Raw genomic sequence first — 26,267 nt, 5'->3', positions numbered from 1 at the left:
TTTATGGCAGGTGTGACGAGGCTCCAAAAAACTGGATGTATGAATGGGTATCGCACAGGTTTAACTTAAATATTGTGTAAATGTTGGGTTTGTGATCTGGTGGTCGGAGACACGAACACAGAATTCAATGCATGTTCTTCTGAGCGGGCTTTCTTTATTGCACGCGTGCTGTCTCTATCTGACGTACCAAAACCCCAGTTCCTATCCTTCCTTTTTCTTTCTCCACATAACCAATCACCACACGATAAACGTCTTTGTGAAATTAAAACTAGTTATAAACTTAGACCACAGAGTGTTCAGAACTTTAAAAATATCTTCGTTATACATGTTTAATTATGCCATCCATTCAGGGTTGCGCCCATCCCTGAACGAGTTGCCAGTACATCGCAGGGTGAATACGAGCAAAACATACACTAGCAGGGTCAATATAGCATAACAAAACCCCACATCCTACATGACTTTGAAAGGAAACTGAAGCACGCCGAGTAAACCCACCAGAAAAACATGCAAATGCAAGGCAGGGTACATCCGAGACACCCTTGCTGTGAGGCAGCAGTGCAACCTCCACGCCGCCGTGCCCCCACATGATTAATGCATGCTTTAATGCATTTCACCATGAAAATTATATCAAGTATTTATCTTAGCATTCTAAATGTTCAAAGAGCAGGAATATCATGAAGTGAATGTATTCTGTGTGGCGATCACTGCCGGCGCCTCCTCTTAGTGCAAGAGGAAGTCAGTTTAAGAAGCTCGGGGAACACTTAACACAAAGCATTTAATGTGCTATATAACTTATGACGGGGTTTGAGAAAATCTAGTAAATTTAATATTCATTTTACGATGTTCTACTTTAATGACAAATTTCGAGAATAAAGTCAACATGTCGACTTTAATCTCAACGCTTATGATGAGAATAAAGTGGAAATGTCGAGAATAAAGTCAACATGTCATCACACTATTATACAGTACCCAGGTAAATTACACTGTATTGAAAACAAATAAAACAAGTACAACTTGGCTTGCAGTATTATCCAGTAGTATAGAAAAAGTATTTACACATTTGAACATAATGGTCCACATCCGACCTTTTAAAACCAAAGTATCTCCAGGAAACGGACGTGATTCCTTTTTTTCGACAAAAGTTCTTTTGTGTCATTATGTTCAACTTTATCGTCAGCTTCAGTTTCGGAATGTTCTCTGTCCATTTTCACTGTGCAATACCTACACTACCACTACCTATTTAGTGGAGTAGCAGTGAAAAAGAGCCCCTGTGCAACAAATCTGTGTTTAGCGGTGTAGCAGTGAAAAAGGTCCCCACTTGAACAGTTTCCCACTGCGCCACGTTCCGAATGTCGTTTAGGCAATTTAAACCGGTGTTGCGGTTTAAGAAAAATCCTTATCATAAAAAAAATAAAAAACGTTTTTTGGTATGAACCGGTATACCGCCCAGCACTAGTTAGAAGCATAGAAAAATATATCACTGAAGGCTACTCACCAGACAGAGGATTCCGCCCCAGCACAAGGACATCGGGAAGAGGCATCATTATTAACTGTTGCAAAGTATCCTATGGGGAGAAAAAAAATATATTGAAAAATGAACCAATAGAAATTCTCCTTAATTGCATTTCAGATTAAATCATATTACATATTTTATTAAATTGAATAATCCAACTTGCATATTACAACATTATTTGTTCAGCCTATAAATATTCTACTAATTTGATTAAGGTACTTTTATGTACTCCTGCTGTATCTGTGATAGTTTCAAATGCTTAAGCCTTTTCATACCAATCATATCTTGAATGTACAAAACCTAGATCAATGGTTAGTATGTAAAATTTAGCAACTTAGAGTATTTTAAATAAAAAATAAACCTTAAAAAGCTGGATTATTAAAGATTCATAATAAGAATGATAAATTAACAACATACCGTAGGTTTTACTAAAAAAAGATTTTTTTTTTTTTTGCAACTCATGTTGCCATGGAGAAATACAGAACAAAGACTTACATTGAATGTGACAGAACAGTGACCAACACTAGACAATGGAAAATGATGTGGAAAATGGCCATGGAAAAAAGAAAAAAATTCTCATGTATTATAACTCATGTCACATAATCCATATGCCTGGTATCTATCTGTATTTTCAGAACATGAAAAATGAATACATCTTTTGCTACAATATAATTAATACTTACTTCCAGAAAACTCAGTGTAAAAAAGATATCCAGAAATGGCACATTCCCATTATACTGTGCATTTGAATTGAAGATTCACCACTCCACCTCTTTCATTGGTCAAAAATCCTGTCTTCTATTCAAACGCACAGACTTATTGTTTGTCCCCAGTTAGTCACCATCCCACGTAATCTGAATCTTCATTATGCACTTTCTCCATGAAAACTTGACATTAAAAAAATTTTTTAGACACAACTACAAACTACAAGTGGTAACATATAAAAAATACAAAAATATAATCTTGGATGGAGTATCCATTTATGGGTCTCAAAAACTCAATTTAAGTTCTTGCTAATTTTCATTTTTTAAGCAAAGAAGTATATTGATTTAGCAGGCACAGAAATGGTGCTTTTCTGTGATTCACTTCTGCCGCTAACATATTTGATGTATTATAGAGAAAACACAGTTCTGTTATTCAAATCATTCCTTATCATTTTGAACCACAGAATCAGTGTTAATGAATGGTGTATTTTTAACACGAAAACAAATACTGATTTTTTTAAAACAATTCAGAGAAGCCAATAACCATAAAATCTCTTTCTAGATAAGTGAAGGAAAACCATCTCTAAATAAAATTCATGTGAATAAAAGAAGAACATGCAAAGTCCACACTGAGGGAGTTGTAGCTCCTACTGAGAAAGACCCAAGAGCTATGAGATGACAATGCTATTCACTGTACCGCCATGGCATTGTTATCATTTAATCGATTTTTCTTTTAGGTCACAAACGCTATATCAAGTAAATATTCAAGTATACAGTACACCAATGTAAATAAGGCAAAGCAATCAAGCTCAAAGGGAAATGAATAAAATGTATTCAACAGCTTGAAATGTGTTCATTCAGCTTTTTACCTTCAGTGTTAATGTTTAACTAGTGTCACTTTCAGGGTCAAATTCCTGTTTTGTGACTAATGGTGCTGGGATACAATCCAGCCATGTGGGAGGATGTCAATCACCAAATTGTATGACCATTTTTTAATTTGTTTCAGACCATTATTTTTAGTGAAAATGGTGAATTATGAACTAAAATGGTAAGTAATAAATGGAAGATATAAGCAAACAGTTAATCAACAGCAATCCAACAAAGTTTGATGCCGTTCGATTTTGTGGGGCACACACAAAACCTCATATGATTTTCCAGTTTATGATATTAATAAATTTCACAGAAGCTACATATTTCTCACTATTTTTTATTTTTGAACTTGTTTTAATTGTCCTGTTGTGAGAAAATACATCCAGCCCAGAGCTGGTTTTGACCTCATGCACACTGCTGCCAGAAGTAGGCTCCAGTTTAAAGTCACCAGTATAGCGGTCAAGTCCTGTCCTGAAGGCAGATCTCAATCTTTTGATTAACTGACTTTTAAAAGAATTTGTCATTTACTGGTTCATGCACTTTCCTTGTAGATTCAAAATTCTTCCCAGAAAAATAACAGAAAATGAGTGCTGTCATCAGATATTTAAGGACTTTAATTCCATTTAAAACATTTCTAGCAACTGAAACATTTTACAGAAACACAACCTGTGTAAATTAATTTTTTGTGGGATAAGATCTTTATTAATGATCAATCAGAAATATGGTTTGCTCAATGCAAATTCGGAGCTTATTCAGAAAGATTTAGTGAAAGCTATAACAGGACTTATTTTGCATCACTTGACGAAGAAATAAATGACAGCTAGCAGTGTAATCAAGTAAAGAGTTGAGCTGAGTGATGCTCATTAGTGTCCAAATAAAGACAGGTTCCATTGAAAATTGGCTGCCACTATGGCTCTATAGGATTGACAATAGGCAGGTACCCCTCACTTATCATTTATACATAAAGTAGTAAACATGAAATGAATCAGTGGTTGGCTCCCAAGACGCAGTTGAAAAAATGATTAATGAGTGAAGACAAGAATCCACTGAGGCCCACCACACACCAAAACATCTTTTAATGCTTGAAAGTGTATGCGTGGGTATGATGGGGAGATCCTCCCACATACAGTACATTAAAGCATATTGCCTGTGACATAACAGTAAACAATATCCATAATTTATATGTAGCAAAGAGTTCTGCTTCCCTGCTTATGTTTCAAAAGTATGCTTTATATTAAGGTTGCATTTCTTTATTTACACTTGAAAGTATTTTATAGCATTTTTGGCTAAAGTGGAAGTGTGGTTAATTAAATATGGAAGATTAAACACAGTTTACACCACTGTTTTAAATTTCCACTGTCTCCATCTCTAAATTTATATAGAGCTGTGCAACTCAGAGTCTCAAAAGTAATCAAGAAAAACATTATCATAAAAACTTTGTGGGAAAACAAGTGTAGAGGTTTGAAAAGTCCAGGCACCTTCAAGTTGGTATGTGAACTAGCATTTCATAACCTCATGAAGTGAGATGGGCAAATGTCCAGGCTGCTGAATGCTACGGGTAGCACTGTGCTCCATGCAAACTCACACTTACAACATCACTTGCCGCCTTTCCTTTGCAATGCTTACTTATGTCAGTTTACTACTTACATTTTTATTGTAGATCCTTCATTTACACCAAGAACTTCAGCTGAATTGTATATGCATGTATATAACTTGTGAGATTTTTAAACTCTTTTGAGACCATCCCTAATGGTGCTGCATACGGAAAAACGACTGATGTGTCTGTCGAAGGTTGCTTGTTCATTGCCGAGGCAACTTCAGGTTCACAGAGCCATCAAGGCAACTATACAGCCTCCCCACGTAACACACCTGTCGCCCGATGGGTGATGTATGAAACATTATAACCTGACTACTGACCTGGCCCTGCCCCTCTTTGTTTGTTGTGTCTGTGTGAATTGAAGTGGCAGTTCCCGTTTGAATAAATACCCTGACTGTTCCTGTTTTGTTTGGAATAAAGTTTGGTTTTCTTGAAGCCTTTGGACACCGTGTCTTCTCTCGAGTTCAGAACTGTGACTCATGCGTCACAAAGTACATGTAACAGTATATACCATGTATCGATATATAGTCGCATACAAGAACATTATAGATCTCATGGGAGATGTTTCGATAATGCCACAGGGGAAGGACCTGGTTGATGTGTTGTAACTTAGTTTTATCCAATTTCTCACAGTCAAGAGGACCACAACCTGGGCAAGGTTTTCTGAACTCTTTCCAGCTCCTACCCTTTTGATTACTAGATGTCGAACAGCGAGTAGAATTGGCACACATAGGATGCTGCTTATGTTTTCTTTGTTTTTTTTCCCCCATTTGGCTAAAAGCCAATTAAACAATGTCTTCCACCTGGATCCCCAACCCTGTTGTTCACAATAATATATCTATATACTGTACATACTGATCAGCCACAACATTAAAAATTGCCTGCAGAACATTGTGTAGGTTCCCCTCATGCCTTGACCTGTCAAGGAATGGACTTCACCAGACCTCTAAAGGCAACATGTGTATCTGGCACCTAGACAATAGCAGCAGATCCTTTAAGTCCAATAAGGTGTGAGTTGGAGCCTCCATGAATTAAACTTGTTTTGCCAGCACATCCCACTTTGGAGGCCAAGTCAACACCTTGAACTCTTCGTCATGTTCCTCAAACAATTCCTCAACAGGGCACATTATCCTGCTGAAAGAAGCCGCTACCATCAGAAAACACTGTTTTCATGAAGGGGTGAACATGGTCTGCACTAATCTTTAGGTAGGTGGTAAGTGTCAAAGTAACATCGACATGAATGAAACAACCCAGCAGAACACTGCTCATAGCACTGCACCGTCTCTGCCAACATGAGTTCTTCCCATATGGCATCCTGTTGCCATCTCTTCCCCAGGTAAACAACTCATAAGCACCCAGTCATTCACATGATCTAAAAGGACAAGTGATTCATCATATGAGGGTACCTTCTTCCATTGACAATGATCAGTTCTGACACTTATGTGCCCGCTGTTGATGCTTTTGGCAATGGATAGCGGTCAGCCTGTGCACTATGACCAGTCTGCAACTATGCAGCAAGCTGCAATGCATTGATGGTTCTGACACCTCTCTCTCATGGCCAGCATTAGGTTTTTCACGGATTTGCGCTACAGTAGCTCTTCTGTGGGATCAAACCAGTGGGGCTAGCTTTCACTCTGAACACACATCAGTGAGCCTTGGGCACCCATGACTCTTTTGATGGTTCACCAGCTGTCCTTCTTTGAACCACTTTTGGTATATACTAATACCTGCATAACAGGAACATCCTACAAGACTTGCTGGTTTGGAGATGCTCTGGCCAAGTTGTCTAGCTATCACAATATAGCCCTTGTGAAAGCTGCTCAGGTCCTTATGCTTGCCCATTTTTCCTGCTTCCAACATATTACTGTACCTTCAAGAACAAACATCACTTAATCAACATTATGCATGTCACCTGTCAGTGTTTTTAATGTTGTGGCTGATCAGTATATACAGTACCCATACCAGTCAAAAGAAGGCTGCTTCAGAACAGTGGTCTATTTGTTCATTACCTGGTTGATTGCTTAAAAGTGGAAACTGGAACGAAGCAGTCTCTCTTTTTTTAATTCTAATTAATTTCCCTTCATTACACATGGCAGGCATTTTCCGAAAGGTTATGTACATCACAAGGCTTTCTAACTGAAACAAATGGAAGGTAAGTAAGAGCTTAATGCCTCAACCACCAGGGGCTGGCATTGTGCCCTGTATGAAGTCACTTTGTATTCCATATGCCAAGTAAATAGAATTTTGTCCATTTCTAAATAGGGACTGATGCAAAAGAAGGGGATTAGAAATTAAAAAAAATACATAAACTGCAACAAAAACAACATGTGTTCCACATTTGGTACATGGCCCGGTAAAAGACTAGATGCTAGTGTTTTCTATTTTAGATGAGATGTACACATGTCTTCCACCAAAAAAGCTAACATGTGAACATTTCAAATACTTTCAGTACTTATCTTTTAAAGGATGATGTCCATGAAAGTCACACTACTGGCAAAATTATTTTTCATGAAAATAAAGTAGTACCTGTAAGCAGCTGACTAAAGAACAATGTGAATCATTTAATTTGATTGTGATGTTTTCTACATTCAACAGTAATGTACCATGTAACAATTTGGTGAATTTTCTGCACTCATTAAGTTAACTGTTGTGGCGAGACAAAACTTTCAAGGAAACCTCTTAACATGTACAAACATCCATCAATTTTCTTGCAAAGATAAACCAGGCATATTTACAGATACCTAATTTATATTGATTTCTACAGCAGATGTTTTTATCCAAAGCGATTTACAAAAGAAGTCAATAGAAGCAAGTAACATCCGTGCTGGGAACCTTTTGGAGAGAGGTGTTATAGGCCAAGGGTACAAAATTGATCAGCACAAGTGAAGAGCTCAGAACAAAATACAAGCAAATTACAGTACAAGTCCCAGATATACAAAACCAAACAGTCAATATCCTAATTAACAATACATGAATGGAGTGGGAAACTGAGGTACTACGAGAAAATTTTCCCAGGCACAGGAAGCATGATGAACACAGAGTATGACTAAGCCAAGCGTTCAACTCAAATCCCTCACCAGCATCCAAGATATCTTAGGAGTTGTGTATGTGCTAGTAGAAAAGAATCCATTAAATTCTTGATTAGAATTTCCTTGTGCACATTTTGTAAACTCTTCCGACACTTTTACCTCCGTCCCAATACAAAGTAGCAGGAACTGTGAATATGTACAACAGTGTAAATATTATTTTAATTAAGTATGTGGGAACACTCTTTCAACACAGAGCAAAATCAAAATGTAGCAAGCTTAAAAGCTGACTGAGATTATCTAACAATGTATTGCAACTTTCAACTAAGCATTGTGGTCTGCCAACACAACTCACCAAGCGTAAGCCAATGGATACTGAACTTGACAGAGTGCTTCAGTGAATGCAAGTACTTTTATCTCAAAAGTTCTTTCACTTTTTAATTCTGAGAAGTGAGACTTTACAGCAGAAAATTTTAAATTTGAATAATGTAGTATGAAATTGTGCCAGAAAAAAGTCAAAGCAATGAGTACATACAATTGTGTGTGCTACCATGGGAGCTATAGGACAGCACACAGCCAGAAACTGGGAAATACTAACTTAACTTCTTGGCTACAGACCAAAGAAGTCTGAGGTTATGGTGGTCTTGACTAGCACCAATTCTGCAGATATGAATGAGCACAGGACCCTCTCGAAAACGAAAAAATAAGTTTTGGGTCCATGTTTCCTATATATTCTAAATTTATTCCACTAAATGTGAGAAATATCAGACAGAATGATCACTGCACAAACAAGTCACATGTGTGAGGCTGGCTGGAGAGACAAAGAGGAGTGGGGTGCCCCAGACAAAGTGCATAGTTTAGAACTTCTTTAGTGAATGTTTTACAAAATTGAACTTATGATAATAAATTTGTGTGTATATTTATTGTAGTAAATGGCAAAAATGATTAATATTACAGATATAGGAGAAATCCAAACCCAGCCACAGGGGATGCACAAACCAGTGTGTTTCTGCGTGCTAGTCCCAAGCCCAGATAAATGGGAAGGGTTATGTCAGGAAGGGCATTCTGTGTCAAATTTTGCCAGATCAACATGTGGACAACAATACAGAATTCCATACTGGATCAGTCAAGTCCCGGGATAACAACGACCTCCATCAGTACTGTTAGCCAACAGGGTGCTGGCAGAAATTGGGCTACTGTTGGCCAAAGAAGGAGTAGAAGAGGGGGGAAAAATGTCCAGAGAAAAGTAAAGAGAGTGGAAATGAGGGTAGAAACTCTGAATGTTGACAGTATGACTGGTAAGGGGAGAGGGTTAGAAGAAATGACGGAGAGGAGGAAGGTTGATATATTGTGCGTGCAAGAGACTAAATGGAAGGGGAGTAAGGCCAGGTGGATTGGAGGTGGATTCAAACTGTTCTACCATGGTGTGGATGGGAGAAGAAATGGGGTAGGGGTTATTCTGAAGGAACAGTATGTCAAGAGTGTTTTGGAGGTGAAAAGGGTGTCAGACAGAGTAATGATTATGAAGCTGGAAATTGGAGGTGTAATGGTGAATGTTGTTAGTGCATATGCCCCGCAAGTTGGGTGTGCGATGGATGAGAAAGAAGACTTCTGGAGTGAATTGGATGAAGTGATGGACAGTGTACCCAACAGACAGAAAGGGGTGATTGCAGTGGATTTCAATGGACATGTTGGTGAAGGGAACAGAGGAGATGAGGAGGTGATGGATAGGTATGGTGTCAAGGAGAGGAATGAAGGAGGTCAGATGATAGTGGCTTTTGCAAAAAGGATGGGCCTGGCTGTGGTGAATATGTATTTTAAGAAGAGGGAGGAACATAGGGTGACGTACAAGAGTGAAGGAAGATGCACACAGGTAGATTACATCCTATGTAGAAGAGTCAATCTGAAGGAGATTAAAGACTACAAAGTGGTGGCAGGGGAAAGTGTAGTTAGACAACATTGGATGGTGGTCTGTAGGATGATGTTGGAGATGAAGAAGAGGAGGAGAGTGAGGGCAGAGCCAAGGTTCAAATGGTGGAAGTTGAAAAAGGAAGACTGCAAGGTTGAGTTTAGGGAGGAGGTAAGACAGGCGCTGGGTGGCAATGAAGAGATGCAGAAAGCAGACAAGAGTACAAGAAGATAAGACGCAAGGTGAAGAGAGAGGGTTATGATGAGTTGTATGAGAGGTTGGTCACTAAGGAGGGAGAAAAGGACCTGTACCGATTGGCTAGACAGAGGGACCGAGCTGGGAAAGATGTGCAGCAGGTTAGGGTCATAAAGGATAAAGATGGAAACATACTTACAAGCGAGGAGGGTGTGTTAAGAAGATGGAAAGAGTACTTTGAGAGGCTGATGAATGAGAGAGACAGAGGGTTGGATAATGTGGAGATAGTGAATCAGGAAGTGCAACGGATTAGCAAGGAGGAAGTTAGGACAGCTATGAACAGGATGAAAGAAGCACAACAGATGCAATGTTTGCTCTGAGGGTGTTGATGGAGAAGTATAGAGAAGGCCAGAAGGAGCTTTATGCATTGTGTCTTTGTGGACCTGGAGAAAGCATATGACAGGGTGCCTTCGAGAGGAGTTGTGGTATTGTATGAGGAAGTTGGGAATGGCAGAGAAGTATGTAAGAGTTGTACAGGATATGTACGAGGGAAGTGTGACAGTGGTGAGGTCTGCAGTAGGAGTGACGGATGCATTCAAGGTGGAGGTGGGATTACATCAGGAATCGGCTCTGAACCCTTTCTTATTTGCAATGGTAATGGACAGGTTGACAGATGAGATTACACAGGAGTCCCCTTGGACTATGATCTTTGCTGATGATGTTGTGATCTGTAGCGAGAGTAGGGAGCAGGTTGAGGAGACATTGGAAAGATGGAGATATGCTCTAGAGAGGAGAGGAATGAAGGTCATTAGGAACAAGACAGAATACATGTGTGCAAATGAGAAGGAGGTCAGTGGAATGGTAAGGATGCAGGGAGTAGAGCTGGCAAAAGTGGATGAGTTTAAATACTTGGGATCAACAGTAGAGAGTAAGAGGAATCATGGTAGTAAAAAGGAGTGCAGGAAGGGTGGAATGGGTGGAGAAGAGTGTCAGGAGTAATTTGTGACAGACGGGTATCAGCAAGAGTGAAACGGAAGATCTATAGGAGGGTAGTGAGACCATCTTTATTATATTGGTTGAAGATGGTGGCACGGACCAGAAAGCAGGAGTCAGAGCTGGAGGTGGCAGAGTTAAAGATGTTAAGATTTGCATTGGGGGTGACGAGGATGGACAGGATTAGAAATGAGTACATTAGAAGGTCGCCTCAGGTTGGAGAGTTGGGAGACAAAGTCAGAGAGGAGAGATTGTGTTGGTTTGGACATGTGCAGAGGAGAGATGCTGGGTATATTGGGAAAAGGATTTTAAAGATAGAGCTGCCAGGCAAGAGAAAAAAAGGAAGGCCTAAGACAAGGTTTATGGATGTGGTGAAAGAAGACATGCAGGTGATGGGTGTAACAGAGAAAGATGCAGAGGACAAGAAGATATGGAACAACATAATCTGCTGTGGTAACCCCTAGCAGGAGCATCCGAAAAACGAAGAGGAAGAAGATATAGGAGAAATTCAAAAAACCCTAAGTACAAAACAAACACTCATGACACAGTCCAGTTTTGCAGATGCAGATGATGGTGGTGTAGTTATGAAAATAAATTCTGTGTGAACAGCCTCCTGAAAGTTACGTAAAGGTTTGTCCTTCTGTGATGAGAATGTAAGTGTAGATTTGTAGAAGTTGACAGTGCTCCACAGACAAAATTACATGGACAAGCAGAAAACTGTACTCCCATTGTGCAGTGAAGTGTTGAAAGAATAAGACAGCACTGCTTGTGTTCCTGCTGGCTTCCTATGGCTCACTTTAAAAATAGCACCCTCATCTTGTTTTACCCAGCAGGCCTTGCAGCAACTGGCAGAGCAGCCCAATGACACAGTACTCCCAAGGTTACTGGAATATGCATTCAATTTATGTAGCGCTGCTACAATGTCGTATGTGGTTTTCTGCAAAAGGTTGCAAAACTTGCAAAATAATTTCCATTTCAGTATTTACAGTATGTCCGACCTGTGAAAACACAGACCCCTGAATCTGAAACCCATAAATCTTAAGGGCCAACCTGTATATCTACTGTTCCAATACTATAATAAAGCATTCTGAAAATTATTCTGTACTCCTGACAGTGTTTAGTGGGAAAAAAAAATAAAAAATAAATCAATATGAAAGAGAAACTAAGCAGAGGTCATGTTCACAACTAAGTAAAACTATGTTGTCTGTAGAAACCATAGCTACTTTAATATTTAAATACATTTCCTCTCTGCATTTTAAAATTAAAGCAAATCAAGCTATTGACAAAGAGAGATGTTTAACAAAGCAGCAGTATATGGGTAATATACTCATTCACTTACCCTGTATACACTTAAATAGGATTAAACCTCAGCCGCGAGGATTAACGGGGCTCCTGCGCATACTATTAGTAAATGGGGAAACACTATCTCCTTGATCAAGTCATGGCTGACAGCGAACCCTTGATTTCAATTTGACACTTTTCTATTAGATTTCTTTCCTCATGTGCGCCTCTGGGCCCTGTCAGTGACCTGTATGTTCCATCAGTCCTAATTTAATATCCACTTTTTAAATAGCTCCAGGTTTGGTGGGTTTCTTCAATTTGTTTATGAATTTGTATTTTTTTTGTTGCTAACATTAATAAAAAACACAGGAGAATATAAATTGATGATAGTATTGAACTTCTATGAATATTTCTTTGAAATGAACAGTAGTATTTCAACTGTTCTACCCTTGTATTTAATGACTTTAATTATTCAAAGAATAGCCAAGGCTAAGGTTCTCATTGCATGGAAACATAATACTTTAGTCCCAGATTGCATTTCACCTTTTTGTACACATTCAAATTCCTTTCATCCATATATTTATCTTAATTGTATAAATGTGATAAACTGTAAACAAAAATATTAACAAGTCCCACAAAATTAATAAAAACAAGTGCAGCAAAAACCTTTGTTCCTCCATTATCATAACCAATACATTAATGTCCTTTTCTCTGCTAAACTTAAGCCTCAAAGAATCATTATACAGTGGGGGGGGTTGTAGTACAGGATTCACACATTTTATAGCTGCCAATAAAAACCTGTTATTCTTTACTTAATAAGAAACAACTGCACAAAGACGTGTGTGTTAGGTTCACTGGTAGCTATAAACTGGTCCCTGTGACTGCGTTTGGTCTCCTGTGTGAGTGAGCACTGTGGTGGGCTGATGTTCAGTCCATAGCTGGTGCTTGCCTTGTATCCAGTGCTACACACATTGGCTCCGGCCCAGATACCTTGAAATGGATTAAGTAAGATTAATAATAGATTTACATAAATGTTTTACTAAAACAAGTGACTGAGGGTTCACCTAGCCATACACCACACTACATTAAGTTACATACACAAACATACTGAATCCAATTCAGGTTTGAGGAAGTGGTAGAATATTGAGGTAGAATATGGCTGGGAGGAGGCCCTAGATGGGGCAACTGCCCATAGCAAAAGCAACCCAAATACACAAGATATAAAAACATTTCTCTGGCACACTGTACTCATCAAACCTGCAATACTCCATTTGTTCATTCACTTTCACCGTAACAAGGCTGTTAGGTAGTACGGAGTATATCTGTAGGTATGAACCTGGGATGGGACACCAGTGATGAAAACTGCACATTCACACATACACCAATTTAAAATTGACAATTAACCCAACATACATGACTTTGGAAGAATGCTGGAGAAGTCGGAGAAAATCCATTGACACATGGGGATAACCTGCAAACTTCACACAAACAGAAGCTGAAACTGGGTCACTTGAACTATGAGGCAAAAGAGCTAACTGCTGCAGATAAAACTCATCTCCAGATTTCCAAGGACCTCACACCGCACAGCAACTTTATAAGATTTGATCTTGTAAAACACCAGGCAAGCAGTATTTCTATAGCCATGATGAAAGAAAGATTAAGAGGTAATGTGCAATAATTAACACCAGGCAACACAGTGGGTAAGAGGGTATAATGTTGCATCAAACAACTTGTTTGGCATTCTTGTAATAAAACATATTTCATACATTCTAAAATTGTGTATGTTATAAAATATGAATACACATATTATACACATATTGATTTTAATATACTATATATATATATATTGATATTATAAACATGCTAGGTATAGTCATAATTCATCAAGTGTTAGAAGTATTCAATTAGCATTTGTAAATCAGTCTGTCATTCTCAGACCTGCATAATCCAATTTAGGGACAGTTGGAGGAGCAAGGCTGGTCACACACCGAGAGAGGTTGCCAGTCCGTCACAGGGCCCCAGTCTCACAGGGATGCACCCAGTCTCACATTCAGATCAAGTATCCAAGTACTGCACACAAAGTAAGGATATTTTTTTTTAAAAGGACTATGTAATATTTGTTATACTATACTGTATATATTTTTTTCTTTTAAACTGTACAGTCAAGTTTTCTTTTCTTTCTTTTTAAAATTCTTTTCCTTTTTAATCATTCTGGTGTGTGTTCAGACCATAGTGTGTGCACATATATATTTATCTTTCTATTTATGTATTTATTTAGAGAGCTTCTATAAAAATCCAAATTTCCACCTGGGGACAAATAACATTCTATCTAATCCAATCGAATCATGGCTCCTGTAGTTATATTTTGTTAAAATATGACATTTGGGTCTCTTAACCAGCTTTTGCAAATGCTACACCAGAGAGTTTTCACTTAAAGAGCAATTCAACTTTCTTGTGAGAAATGGCAAGCACAGTGTCTGGAAGCTCCAAATTTCCACTTGACCAGCAGTCTTTACAGTTAAATACAAAGTCATGCATGTGAAACGGATTAGGTTTAATTTAACCATTAAGATGTTTTTTGTGCATATAAATGTTGAATAATGTATTGATCTTCTGCAGTTGCATTATACAGTAAATGTGTAAGCGCTCCGAGTTTGAAATGAAGAATATTGGAAAACAGAATACTGCCATGCTTATTAAAGATTATGTTCTACAACTCTGTGATAGCCAGTGTGATTTTCTACATGGTGGTGTACTGGGCCAGTAGCATCACTTGAAGAAATGCCCATGAAATCAACAAGCTAATTAACAAGGCAGGCTCAGTTATTGGACATGCTCCCGACCCCTTAAAGGTTGTAGTGAAGAAGGGAAGTAAAGCAAAACTGCAGTTCGTTATGAATGATGCTGCACATCCTCTCTGTGACACACTAACACTGAGGACTTTAAACTAACAAGTTATTCAGCAGAAGTGTGTCAAGAAACACATATGGGGTCTTTTATACTCACAGCAATACATCTGCATAATGCTTTACTGTAACTGTAACTGCCCAGTCACAAGTTTTCTTTCTTTTATGTTCAGACCATTGTGTGAGCTGCGGTGGGCTGGTACCCTGCCTGGGATTTGTTCCTGCCTTGCGCCCTGTGTTGGCTGGGATTGGCTCCAGCAGACGCCCATGACCCTCTGTTAGGATATAGAGGGTTGGAAAGTGACAGACTGACTGACCATTGTGTGAGTGTACCTTTTATTTATTCATTTAATTAGGGAGCTTCTATGAAAAGAAACTTTCTAAAAGTCAACCAATACAGTTCTATCTCTGTTTTTTTGTCATGAACATCTGCAATAACTAACCTACTTACCAAAAATAATCAATTTGAAGTTTACTATTTAAATAATTACTAAGAATGAAAACCATACAACTGTAACACAAATCACATTAAACACAATCTTTAAATCAAGCAACACCCTTGGTATTGTACATGCAAGTCTTGATACAAGGCCTCCCAGGCATCAAGCATGCATATATAGCTAACAAGCTAACACCTCCTCCACCAGAATACATTCATGGGAAAGCCACCTGGAAGGTGACTTTTTTTTTTTCTTTTTCAAATATTCTTAGGATATCCTGTTAAGGATATTCAAACACAAAATTACTCAAAATGCCCAATTCGGGTATAAACACTTTTTATGCATATCGCGTGCTAACACTAAAAAGGACATAGTAGTATTAACAGTATATCTTGTGCAGACTAGAATATAGCAAAATTCTTACTTGCATGTCTCACCAACATGCAGCAACTCACCACTCTCCAGCACTATGATAAAACAAACAAAAAAAGCACTTAATTTTGATATTGACATCCTCCAAAGAGTCAAGACAGAAAAGAAAACAAGAGAATAAGATATTAAGTACATTGCAGATATGATGTTTTTTTGCTGAGCAATTGCTGAGGACAGCAGATATTGAATTCTGCAAATTGTGATTTCATGCGAGGCTGACTGCAGCGTTTGAACACATTGCTGTATGTCTGCACGTGCGTATCCTGTGATAAACTGTGCTCCTTCATTGAGCCTGTTCTTGCCTTTAAGCCTGTTCTTTCCAGGACTGCTTCCAGCTTCACCTTCTCTTTAAACAGCAGATTTAGAAAAAGGTGTGTTGGAAGAATCCTAACTCATCTGTTTTCAGTCATTGGGTAACCGATGTCATATACTACTAGAAATTGGAAAAAAATAAATACTCACCTAGAGGATCTGTGCAAAACTTTTTTAAAACCTGGCAGGATCTAATTAATAATATTTTAGAATAAGCATTTAAATTGAGGAAGCGGATTCTATTCCCCTTTTTATTCTATTTATTTACTTACTTATCTTTTCTACTATTAAAGTTTCACTATGTTGGCCTAGCTCTCTTTCTCATGGGTGGGGGTTGACTTGCTTTGAACCTAATTTTGTAAAATATAACTTGATTGTATGGAATGTTGTTTGATTTTTAAAAATTCAATAAAATGTTAAAAAAAAGAAAAGGGTGGGTTGGATGTGAAATTCTTCTTCTTCTTTCAGCTGCTCCCGTTAGGGGTTGCCACAGCAGATCATCTTCTTCCATATCTTTCTGTCCTCTGCATCTTGCTCTGTTACACCCATCACCTGCATGTCCTCTCTCACCACATCCATAAACCTTCACTTAGGCCTTCCTCTTTTCCTCTTTATCCTTAGCATCCTTCTCCCAATATACCCAGCATCGCTCCTCTGTACATGTCCAAACCAACACAATCTCGCCTCTTTGACTTTGTCTCCCAACCATCCAACTTGAGCTGATCCTCTAATGTCCTCATTTCTAATCCTATCCATCCTCGTTACACCCGGTGCAAATCTTGCCACCGTCTCCAACCCATATAACATAGCTGGTCTCACTACCGTCCTGTAGACCTTCCCTTTCACTCTCGCTGATACCCGCGTGTCACAAATTACTCCTGACACTCTTCTCCACCCATTCCACCCTGCCTGCACTCTCTTTTTATCAATCCCCATTACTCTGTACTGTTGATCCCAAGTATTTAAACTCATCCACCTTCGCCAACTCTACTCCCTGCACCATTCCACTGACCTCCCTCTCATATACACACATGTATTCTGCCTTGTTCGAAATGGCCTTCATCCCTCTTCTCTTTAGAGCACAGGTGTCGAACTCCGGTCCTCGAGGGCCACAGTGGCTGCATGTTTTCATTCTAACCATCTTCTTCATTAGTGAGCCATTTTTACTGCTAATTAACTTCCTTTGCTTTAGTTTTAATTAACTTGACTCAGACCCCTTAATTGTCTCTTTTTCCTTAATTAGTAGCCAAACAATAATGAGACATCAAACAAGCCACCATATGACAGAAAAACAGAAAAATCAACAGATTTGGAAATGTCTGCTGTGGCAGAATGAGAGCAGCAACAAGCCATTGAATTTAATAACAGACTTAATTAACAGCAAGAATCAGCTTCTCATTAAGAGACTGGTTGGAGTGAAATTGGTTGGAGTTTGAAATCCCAGTTTAGCTGGTCATCTGTTGACTCGTTTCACGTCTCATTTCTGTTTGGCTGCCATTTAATGAAGGAACAAATCAATTCAAAGGACTGAATCCTTAAAAACAGGGCTATTGAAATGAAGGGAAAAGGAGTTAATTAGCAGTGAAAACTACTCACTGATTAGGAAAAGGGTTAGAATGAAAACCTGTTAACCACTGCGGCCCTTCAGGCCCGGAGTTCAACACCCCTGCTTTAGAGCATATCTCCACCTCTCCAGGGTCTCCTCAACCTGCTCCCTACTATCGCTACAGATCACAATGTCATCAACAAACATCATAGTCCATGGGGACTCCTGTCTAATCTCGTCTGTCAACCTGTACATCACCATTGCAAATAAGAAAGGGCTCAGAGCCGATCCCTGATGTAATCCCACCTCCAACTTGAATGCATCCGTCACTCCTACCGCAAACCTCACCACGGTCACACTTCCCTCGTACATATCCTATACAACTCTTATGTACTTCTCTGCCACTCCCGACTTCCTCATACAATACCACAGCTCCTCTTGACGCACCCTGTTATATGCTTTCTCCAGGTCCACAAAGACGCAATGCAACTCCTTCTGGCCTTCTCTATACTTCTCCATCAACATCTTCAGAGCAAACATTGCATCTGTGGTGCTCTTTCTTGGAATGAAACCATACTGCTGCACACTAATCATCACCTCATTTCTTAACCTAGCTTCCACTACTCTCTCATAACTTCATGCTGTGGCTCATCAATTTTATTCCCCTGTAGTTACTGCAGTCCTGCACATCCCCCTTATTATTAAATATCGGCACCAGTACACTTCTTTTCCACTCCTCAGGCATCCTCTCACTTTCCAAGATTCCATTAATCACCAGAATTTATTCTTTTTGTGCTATTGATAGGCGAATCTCTACAAATAATACAACAGGAAAATATGAACAGTTCCTCAAGAAATTAACAAGTATGAGATACCTAGTATTAAAGGTGGCATGTATGCTTCATGAACTTTAGCAACAGGAGGCAACCTTTTTAAACCTTTACAGGCAAAACAGGCATCACTGCTTACAAGAACCATGGTGTTTTATGTTGTTTGAAGGCACACATTGCAGAAATTAGACTTTGTTCTGCTCTTTACGATTCATGAGCCATGGCCACCAAATGTTAAGTCTATAACCTGAAACAATCTGCACCCACATATGCACTATAATATTTGTACAGTTTATTATGGAATGACTATGCCCAACAAACAAAAATATAAAAATATTTTTATATCTACATTTACCAAGGGTTTTTGACACTTAAATTATTTCATTTTATCAATTAGAGTGCAAACCGTAGCACTCTGAGTGAGAAGGGAGGAAGATCAGCAATGGCACCATACTCAAACTACGTCAACCAGAACAACTGAGTGGTCTTACACTGCAGCCACCTCAACTGACTCTGCTCCAAAAGTAGCAGTGAAAATGAGAACAGATGGGTGAAAGATAAGAATGTCCATGGACAACTTTTATAGAACGAAATCTTTACATATTTTACAAAGCATCCTATTGCCAGAGAGGAAAGTTTCTTATGCTGGTGAAAGGTGCAAAAGGAGCTATATGTGCCACATTGTTCAGGTTAACAATGCCACAGTTAAGGCAGCAGCTGATCTCACTTCCAGGAATCCCCATAAACATATTCTTTTCACTGCTAGAGCAGTGTACTTTTAGGTAGATGTACCTAAAAATAGTGGCCACTCAATCTGACTATATGACTATACACAACATTCCTTTTAAGACCAATTTCTTTCTCATATAAACTGCTAAAGGGATTCTCACAATTCCCGTGATCCCAAATTCGATAATACTGTAGGTAGGAGTGGGATACATTGATGGAATGCTGTGTTTTTATTTCCTTACATTCCATTTAAAGAATCACTTTTCATATTATGATAATATTAGGTCTTATGCAATATATAACATCACAGAATACGCTTGAAATTTTCAGGGGCTAAATGCATTTCAAAATCTTGGTCCTTGTATAAAAGCAGAGGCATTTCAGCTTTTTGAAAGCCATAAGAGAGCAAGGGTATGCAACCTGAATGACCAGATTCACTTTTCCGATTCTTATAGAATATTTTAAAGGAATGTTAGACTTGTGAGGTGTCAATGGAGCCTATGAGGGTACATTCCAATCTCCTATCATCTAACCACAACTACAGCAAATCGGAAGCAGCAATAAAATCAAATGCATCACATTTGGTGACTAAGAGTTAATTATACTGTGAAAACAAAGTGCAATTCAGCAGAGAAAGGCAGGGAAGCGGAGAGCAAACAGAGTGAACAAGAGGCTGCAATCATGGCTGAGAGACAGAAACCCAATAACTGGCTTGCATTATAGTAACTCCCCAGTGCTGCACAACCAGAGGTCACCAACATTTTTTATTAAAAATTTCTTTTATTTTTCCTCATTTTTACATTTGTGAAGGGATCACCTGCATATACTGTAACTCACAATTATCTAAACCTTACATTACTACCGTATGCTATGCAGAACATAAATCACTGCAGGCAGATATTTTGTATTTCCCTTAATGTTAAAGTATGTCGTACCTCTGAGTTGGATTGTCTTTTAAAGGTAAATCACTCCAGGACACTCAGTAACCTCCATAAGGAGTAAAACGTTTCTTTCTGAATTAATCCTATAAGGCCAATATCGCATTTTGTAACTTTTTGTTGTCTGGTATGTCGGATTTAAAGACTGAAGCCTCTGACCTCACTGCTGCATCATATCAAATGGCAAGACCGAAAGAAAAAAAACAAACTCGCAACTCACGTCACATTTACCAGCTCAGTCATGCTTGGCTCTTTTCCTGACAGCCAATAGAATGCTGCCTGACAGAGCCAGCACCGTATGAAAGGTTAACAGCTGCAACAAATTCAGCCGCAATCTTTGCCCATTATTTTTTTTTCCATTCTGGTATGTAAAATACAAGACATCAGGCAGTCAGTCAGTCAGTCATTATCCAACCCGCTATATCCTAACACAGGGTCACAGGGGTCTGCTGGAGCCAATCCCAGCCAACACATGGCGCAAGTCAGGAACAAATCTCACTGCAGGGCACACTCACACACACACCAAGCACACACGAGGTACAATTTAGGATCGGCAATGCACCTAACCCTGCATGTGTTTGGACTGTGGGAGGAAACCAGAGCACCTGGAGGAAACCCAAGCACACATGGGGAGAACATGCAGACTCCACGCAGAGAGGACCTGGGAAGCAAACCCAGGTCTCCTAACTGCGAGACGACATCAGACATATGAGCTTCTAATCTGTTTGTGAGTCCACAGAGTCAGTGCTGTAAAAAAGGGTTAATAGCTGTGGTGCAATCAAATTCAGTACTGGCTCTTTGGCTTTTATCATACTGTTTTAGTATATAAAACACCAGACATCAGACAGATGACTTTCTCTTCTATTTGTGAGGTTGAAAGCAGGCATGTTCCTTATTCCTTGTCGCTACTGTGATGGACAGCCAGCAGCTCAACCAGGCCGGGACGCCCAAAGAATGGAAGGATGGGAGAAAGCAGCTACTTTGGGACATTGCCTCCCCCAAGACACTAGATGGAGACTTCCCTGCAGCACAGCGGTGCCCCGGATTCCCGCAGGGCACCATGGGATCTGGAGTTTGGCTTCACCGTCCTGCTGGGTACTATGGGTGCCGCCAGGAGACACTGCATTGGGACCTGGGAGTTTTTACTGTCTGCACAGCCCAGAAGTACTCTAAAGTCACGTGGACGGATGCCCCGAAGTAATTCTGGGATGAAGAAAAAGCAAGTTCTCCATCTGACCAGGAAGTGCTGACAAGTCACGTGGACAGAAGGACAGAAGCACTTCCAGTTCAAGGACTATATAAAGGACTGCTGTGAATCCAGCAAACGAGCCAGAGTTGGGAGGAGGTGGACATAGCTTGCTGGGAGGTGTGGAGTGGAGACAATTATTACTGAGAAATTGTGCTTGTTAAATTGTCTGTTTATTGTGGCTGTGGTGCTTGAAGACACTATTTGGAGAAGAATTAAAAAATACTTCCCATTGTTTTTACCCTGTGTCCTGTGCGTCTGTCTGTTGGCGTTAAGGGGGCAACAGCGACCCCTAATGTCCACATTACATTCTATTTATTGAACTTCCAGATGAGCATTCATTGGTTGTCAGCTCTCTTGTGCACAGAGCCCACCCCTCCAACTAAGGACAAAGTCAAACCGGATTGATTTTATCATAGTGAGTGGCAGATTAGTTGGTTGCAGTCGCTGGCTGTCACTTTAGGTGATCGACTTTAGGGGAGCACGTTGTTGACTGCCTCACGAACATTATGTAAGTGAAGGCTGCAACTAAAAAAATGTCTGGAAAAGTTGCATAATGTGATACCAGTTTAAACTGAATTTTTCCAAATTTTTTAGGTGGCTGTCACAATAGAAACAATCAAGAGTAACCACTTGACATCATGAGAAGCCTTAAAATGAAGATGAGATAGATAGATAGATAGATAGATAGATAGATAGATAGATAGATAGATAGATAGATAGATAGATAGATAGATAGATAGATAGATAGATAGATAGATAGATAGATAGATAGATAGATAGATAGATAGATAGATAGATAGATAGATAGATAGATAGATAGATAGATACTTTATTAATCCGAAGTAATGGTTTGTCCTGTGTTCTCAAAGCAAAAATGTAAAATGTCAGGTATAAGTATTTTTATTTCATGAACACGCTTTTCACATCTCTGTCGTTTTGTTTAAGACAAAGCTGTATGAGGCACACAGATTGGTACATATACACTTTAACAGTTGATAATGCTTTAGCACTGGTGTGTTTCTTCATTTTTGTTTCATTTGTTAACATGGCTAATAATCTATTGCTTCATGTGACCCCAAAGCACTTTGATCGCTACCCTGAATCTTACAAGTGGGGGGAAAAAACTGATTCATCAAGGACTGCTTACTGCAGCCTAATCTGTATAATTCTTAATAATCTAGTTTTACACCAAATGACCTTAAACCCCCAATTTTATAAGCCAGCTTTTCAATAAACTGTAACTCAACCAAAGAGCATGTTTCCATCATAGCTTTGCTTTCAGTTTTAGTTTAGTTTCTGTAAATGCCTTCTTATGAATGTTATCTTTTAGAAAGCGTTGAATGCAGTGGCTCTCATGGGGGATCTATAGTAACTAACATTCCTTGTAAACCACTGAATGCTTAAATTATGTTTGCTACATTCTACAAGGCAAGCAGGAGTTTCTATGGAAACATGACTAGACTTATTCATTTCCAGCCTTGTTTATTTAGCCTTTGGCTACATTTGGCCTCTGCCTCTTTAGGTTCCCCACTTTTTTTTTTTTTTTATTAACAAAGCTATATAATTCTAAGAGTCACAATGCAAAAAATTATGGTTAACTTCGTTTACTTCTCTAGCATAAGGGAAACAATGCTTTTCACAAAAGGATCTTTGAGAACATTACTGTAGGTCAAGAACAGCCAATGTCTAAAGACCGTGACCTGGATTTGCTACAATTTCTGAAACAGGTCAGTGTTTGTTGGGATGCAAAGAACTGGGTCATTTAAACCTCCAATGGGAGACATATAAAGGGGTCATAGAGATTCAAACCATCTACTATTTTCTGGACCCACTTAGTCTAATTTTAAGATTGTGCAGAGCCAGAGCCTACTGTGGCGGCCTGGACACAAGGCAGGAACCAGTTCTGAATGAGGAGCTAGTCGATCTTAAATCACAATTGCCCATACTAGGCCAATTTTAAAATAACTAAATGGCTTAATCTGCACATCATTATGGTGGTGGAGGTAAACCAGAGTCCCTGAAGAAAAAACTGCAAACTTCACACAGATAGTAAAGCGAGCCAAGAAAAAAAACCTTGGCCTCTTTGGCGGCAGGGCAGCAGAGCTCACCACTAACTAACCAATGTTGAAAATGATGGATCATAATAAATACGACAAACACTGCTCCATTCTGTAAGCCCACTGTACCTCAAGCCCCTCTTAGTAATTAGGCATTCTTGGAATTGTTACAGTTGGTAACCATCCCCCTTCTTTCCTTTGAACTGCGTAGTTATCCATCTTTCTTTCAGAACAAAGTGTGGACATCTGAAGCCTTGGGCTTATTTTCTAATAAGGATGGTCCCGCCAAAGCTTGACAGCATTACAACATCAGTCACCCCAACCCTAATACTCCTTCAGGGTATGAAGCCATATGGCTTAAACCTGCAGAACCAGTAAAATAAGCTTGTAGCAAACTGTTAACAGCTGGGCCTGTCAAACGGTAAGGTTATTAACCATGTCTAAAAGTATCCTTAAAAATTAACTCAGGGATGACTGTTTTGTTTACAGATCTGTTTTAATTTCACAATAATTCAATGTATAGCCAATGAGGATATCATACTGTCAATAATTAAAAATGGAAACAGTTTTAGATGGTTAGGTATAGTAAGTAGTTTATATTTTTAGACAATAATCCAATACACACAATGAAAAATTCAACCTAAGCAGAAACATAAATTTTAATTGCCATCCATCCTCTTCCACTTATCAGAGATCAGGTCGTGGGGGCAGCAGCTTGAGCAGAGATGCCCAGACTTCCCTCTCCCTGGCCACTTCTACTAGCTCTTCCAGAGGAATCCTGAGGCGTTCCCAGGCCAGCCGAGAGACATAGTCCCTCCAGCATGTCCTGGGTCTTCCCCGGGGCCTCCTCTCGGTTAGACGTGCCCGGAACACCTCACCAGGGAGGAGTCCAGGAGGCATCCTGATCAGATGCCCGAGCCACCTCATCTGACTCCTCTCGATGCGGAGGAGCAGCGGCTCTACTCTGAGCTCCTCCTGGATGAGCGAGCTTCTCACCCTATCTTTAAGAGAAAGCCCAGACACCCTGCGAAGGAAACTCATTTCAGCTGCTTGTATTCGCAATCTCGTTCTTTCGGTCATTACCCACAGCTCATGACCATAGGTGAGGGTAGGAACGTAGATCGACCGGTAAATTGAGAGCTTTACCTTTCAGCTCAGCTCACTTTTCACCATGACAGACCGATGCAGTGCCCGCATCACTGCGGACACCGCACCGATCCGCCTGTTCCATTCTTCCCGCACTCATGAACAAGACCCCGAAATACTTGAACACCTCCACTTTAGGCAGGATTTCACTCCCAACACAAATGCTTGAAGCATAAAAAGCTTTGCACACAACAGAATAATTAAATAAATACCTTGTGCATCTTTTCTCTTAAATGTTGGTTCTATATGAGCATCATAAACTCATTACAAAACCAACACAATGTACAGTTGTCACTTCATCTAATGTATATCTTTAATATGTGTGAGGAAAATCTGAGAATTTGGAGAAAAATCCACACACACGGGATGAACGTGTAAAATCCACACAGACAACGACCAGGTGTACAATTTATATCCAAAATGCTCGATTCATGGGGCAGTAAGACTGTGCTGCCCAGTAAGGATGTACAGTACAGTATATAATAATTTTACTTTTTCCTATTTTTTTTTTTATTCACTTTTGTTTCCACTGTTGTTTTTTTTCCCCCCTAACAGAAAAACTGCCTTGCGATTTCCTCAAACCGCACCAGGATTGTCTTTGTTCTCTTGGGTTGGGGACCTCACTGCCAGTAACCATTTCACTAATTATACTTACTAAACATCTTCCTAAAGGCTTTCTTTGTATAAACATATCAATTCAATTAAGCACAAAACAAGGAGCTGCAATTTTTAGATAAGATCTTTCTTGAAATTGTAATGGAGGTCTGTTTCCTGAACTGCTTATGTCCATTTAGCAGGATACATCTGGAGAGATAACATATACAGTTTTTAAGGACTTAAAAAACTGACACAATAATTATAGAAAGGTCTATTCTGCTCTCATCTGTGATCATGAAAGTCACTGTGTGACAAACGTGAAAAGGTCATAAATAACCGTCAAATAATATTGAAAAATCCAATATAACACTGGTGTCCATTTACTCAACTTTTGTTAACACTAAAATTTCAGAATTTTAAGGAATTTATTATTTTTCATAATTCTGCCCCAATTAGTGTTGCACCCAGAGCTGTCATGATAAGCACTGGCTTCCGAGTCCCTGAAATGGCAAACAAGTTGGAAATTGGCTGGATGGAAGGGTGAAATTCTTTGGCAAATATTTTATACTAAAACATTTTTTAATAATACCCAAGACTGTAATGTGACCTTCTTTGATTAAAACATTGTTTTTTTTTATTAGACTATGCTATTATATAATAAATTTATTACAGTGTACATACAGTATGTCTATCATGCTATAGGCCACACAGATTATGGTGTTACTGGAAGTGTTGTATTTCACATGTGCTTTGTTTCATTTGGAAGATTAATATAAGAAAGATGACTAACCATCTGTTACACCATCCCCATGCAGATGACACCCTTATTAGTCCTTCAAGTGTCAACAGCAGCATAAGAAGTTGGAGTTTGTAACTTAAAGTATCTCTGCTCATCTGTTTTGGCCTAGAATCGCCTCAGGTCAACCTCACAAGTGAGTTGTTAATGTGTGTCATTCATTTCACCAACTTGGCAAGATAATAAAAGCATTTGATGCAA

The 26,267-nt window shown here is 39.2% G+C and overlaps 1 protein-coding gene across 10 annotated transcripts in view; it reads right to left on the bottom strand.

Moving 5' to 3' along the window:
* LOC114666049 (girdin-like) overlaps window positions 1–26,267 on the bottom strand; it is a 207,154-nt gene that overhangs the window by 124,081 nt on the left and 56,806 nt on the right. For all 10 annotated transcript variants that reach the window (XM_051919663.1, XM_028820752.2, XM_028820762.2 and 7 more), the window contains exon 4: window positions 1,496–1,565. In XM_051919663.1, coding sequence (XP_051775623.1) covers window positions 1,496–1,565 — 70 coding nt within the window. The remainder of the gene's footprint in view (window positions 1–1,495; window positions 1,566–26,267) is intronic.

Source organism: Erpetoichthys calabaricus, chromosome 15 (assembly GCF_900747795.2).
Source record: "Erpetoichthys calabaricus chromosome 15, fErpCal1.3, whole genome shotgun sequence".
NCBI classification, from domain to species: Eukaryota; Metazoa; Chordata; class Cladistia; order Polypteriformes; family Polypteridae; genus Erpetoichthys; species Erpetoichthys calabaricus.
This window is presented reverse-complemented; position numbering and strand designations above follow the sequence as displayed.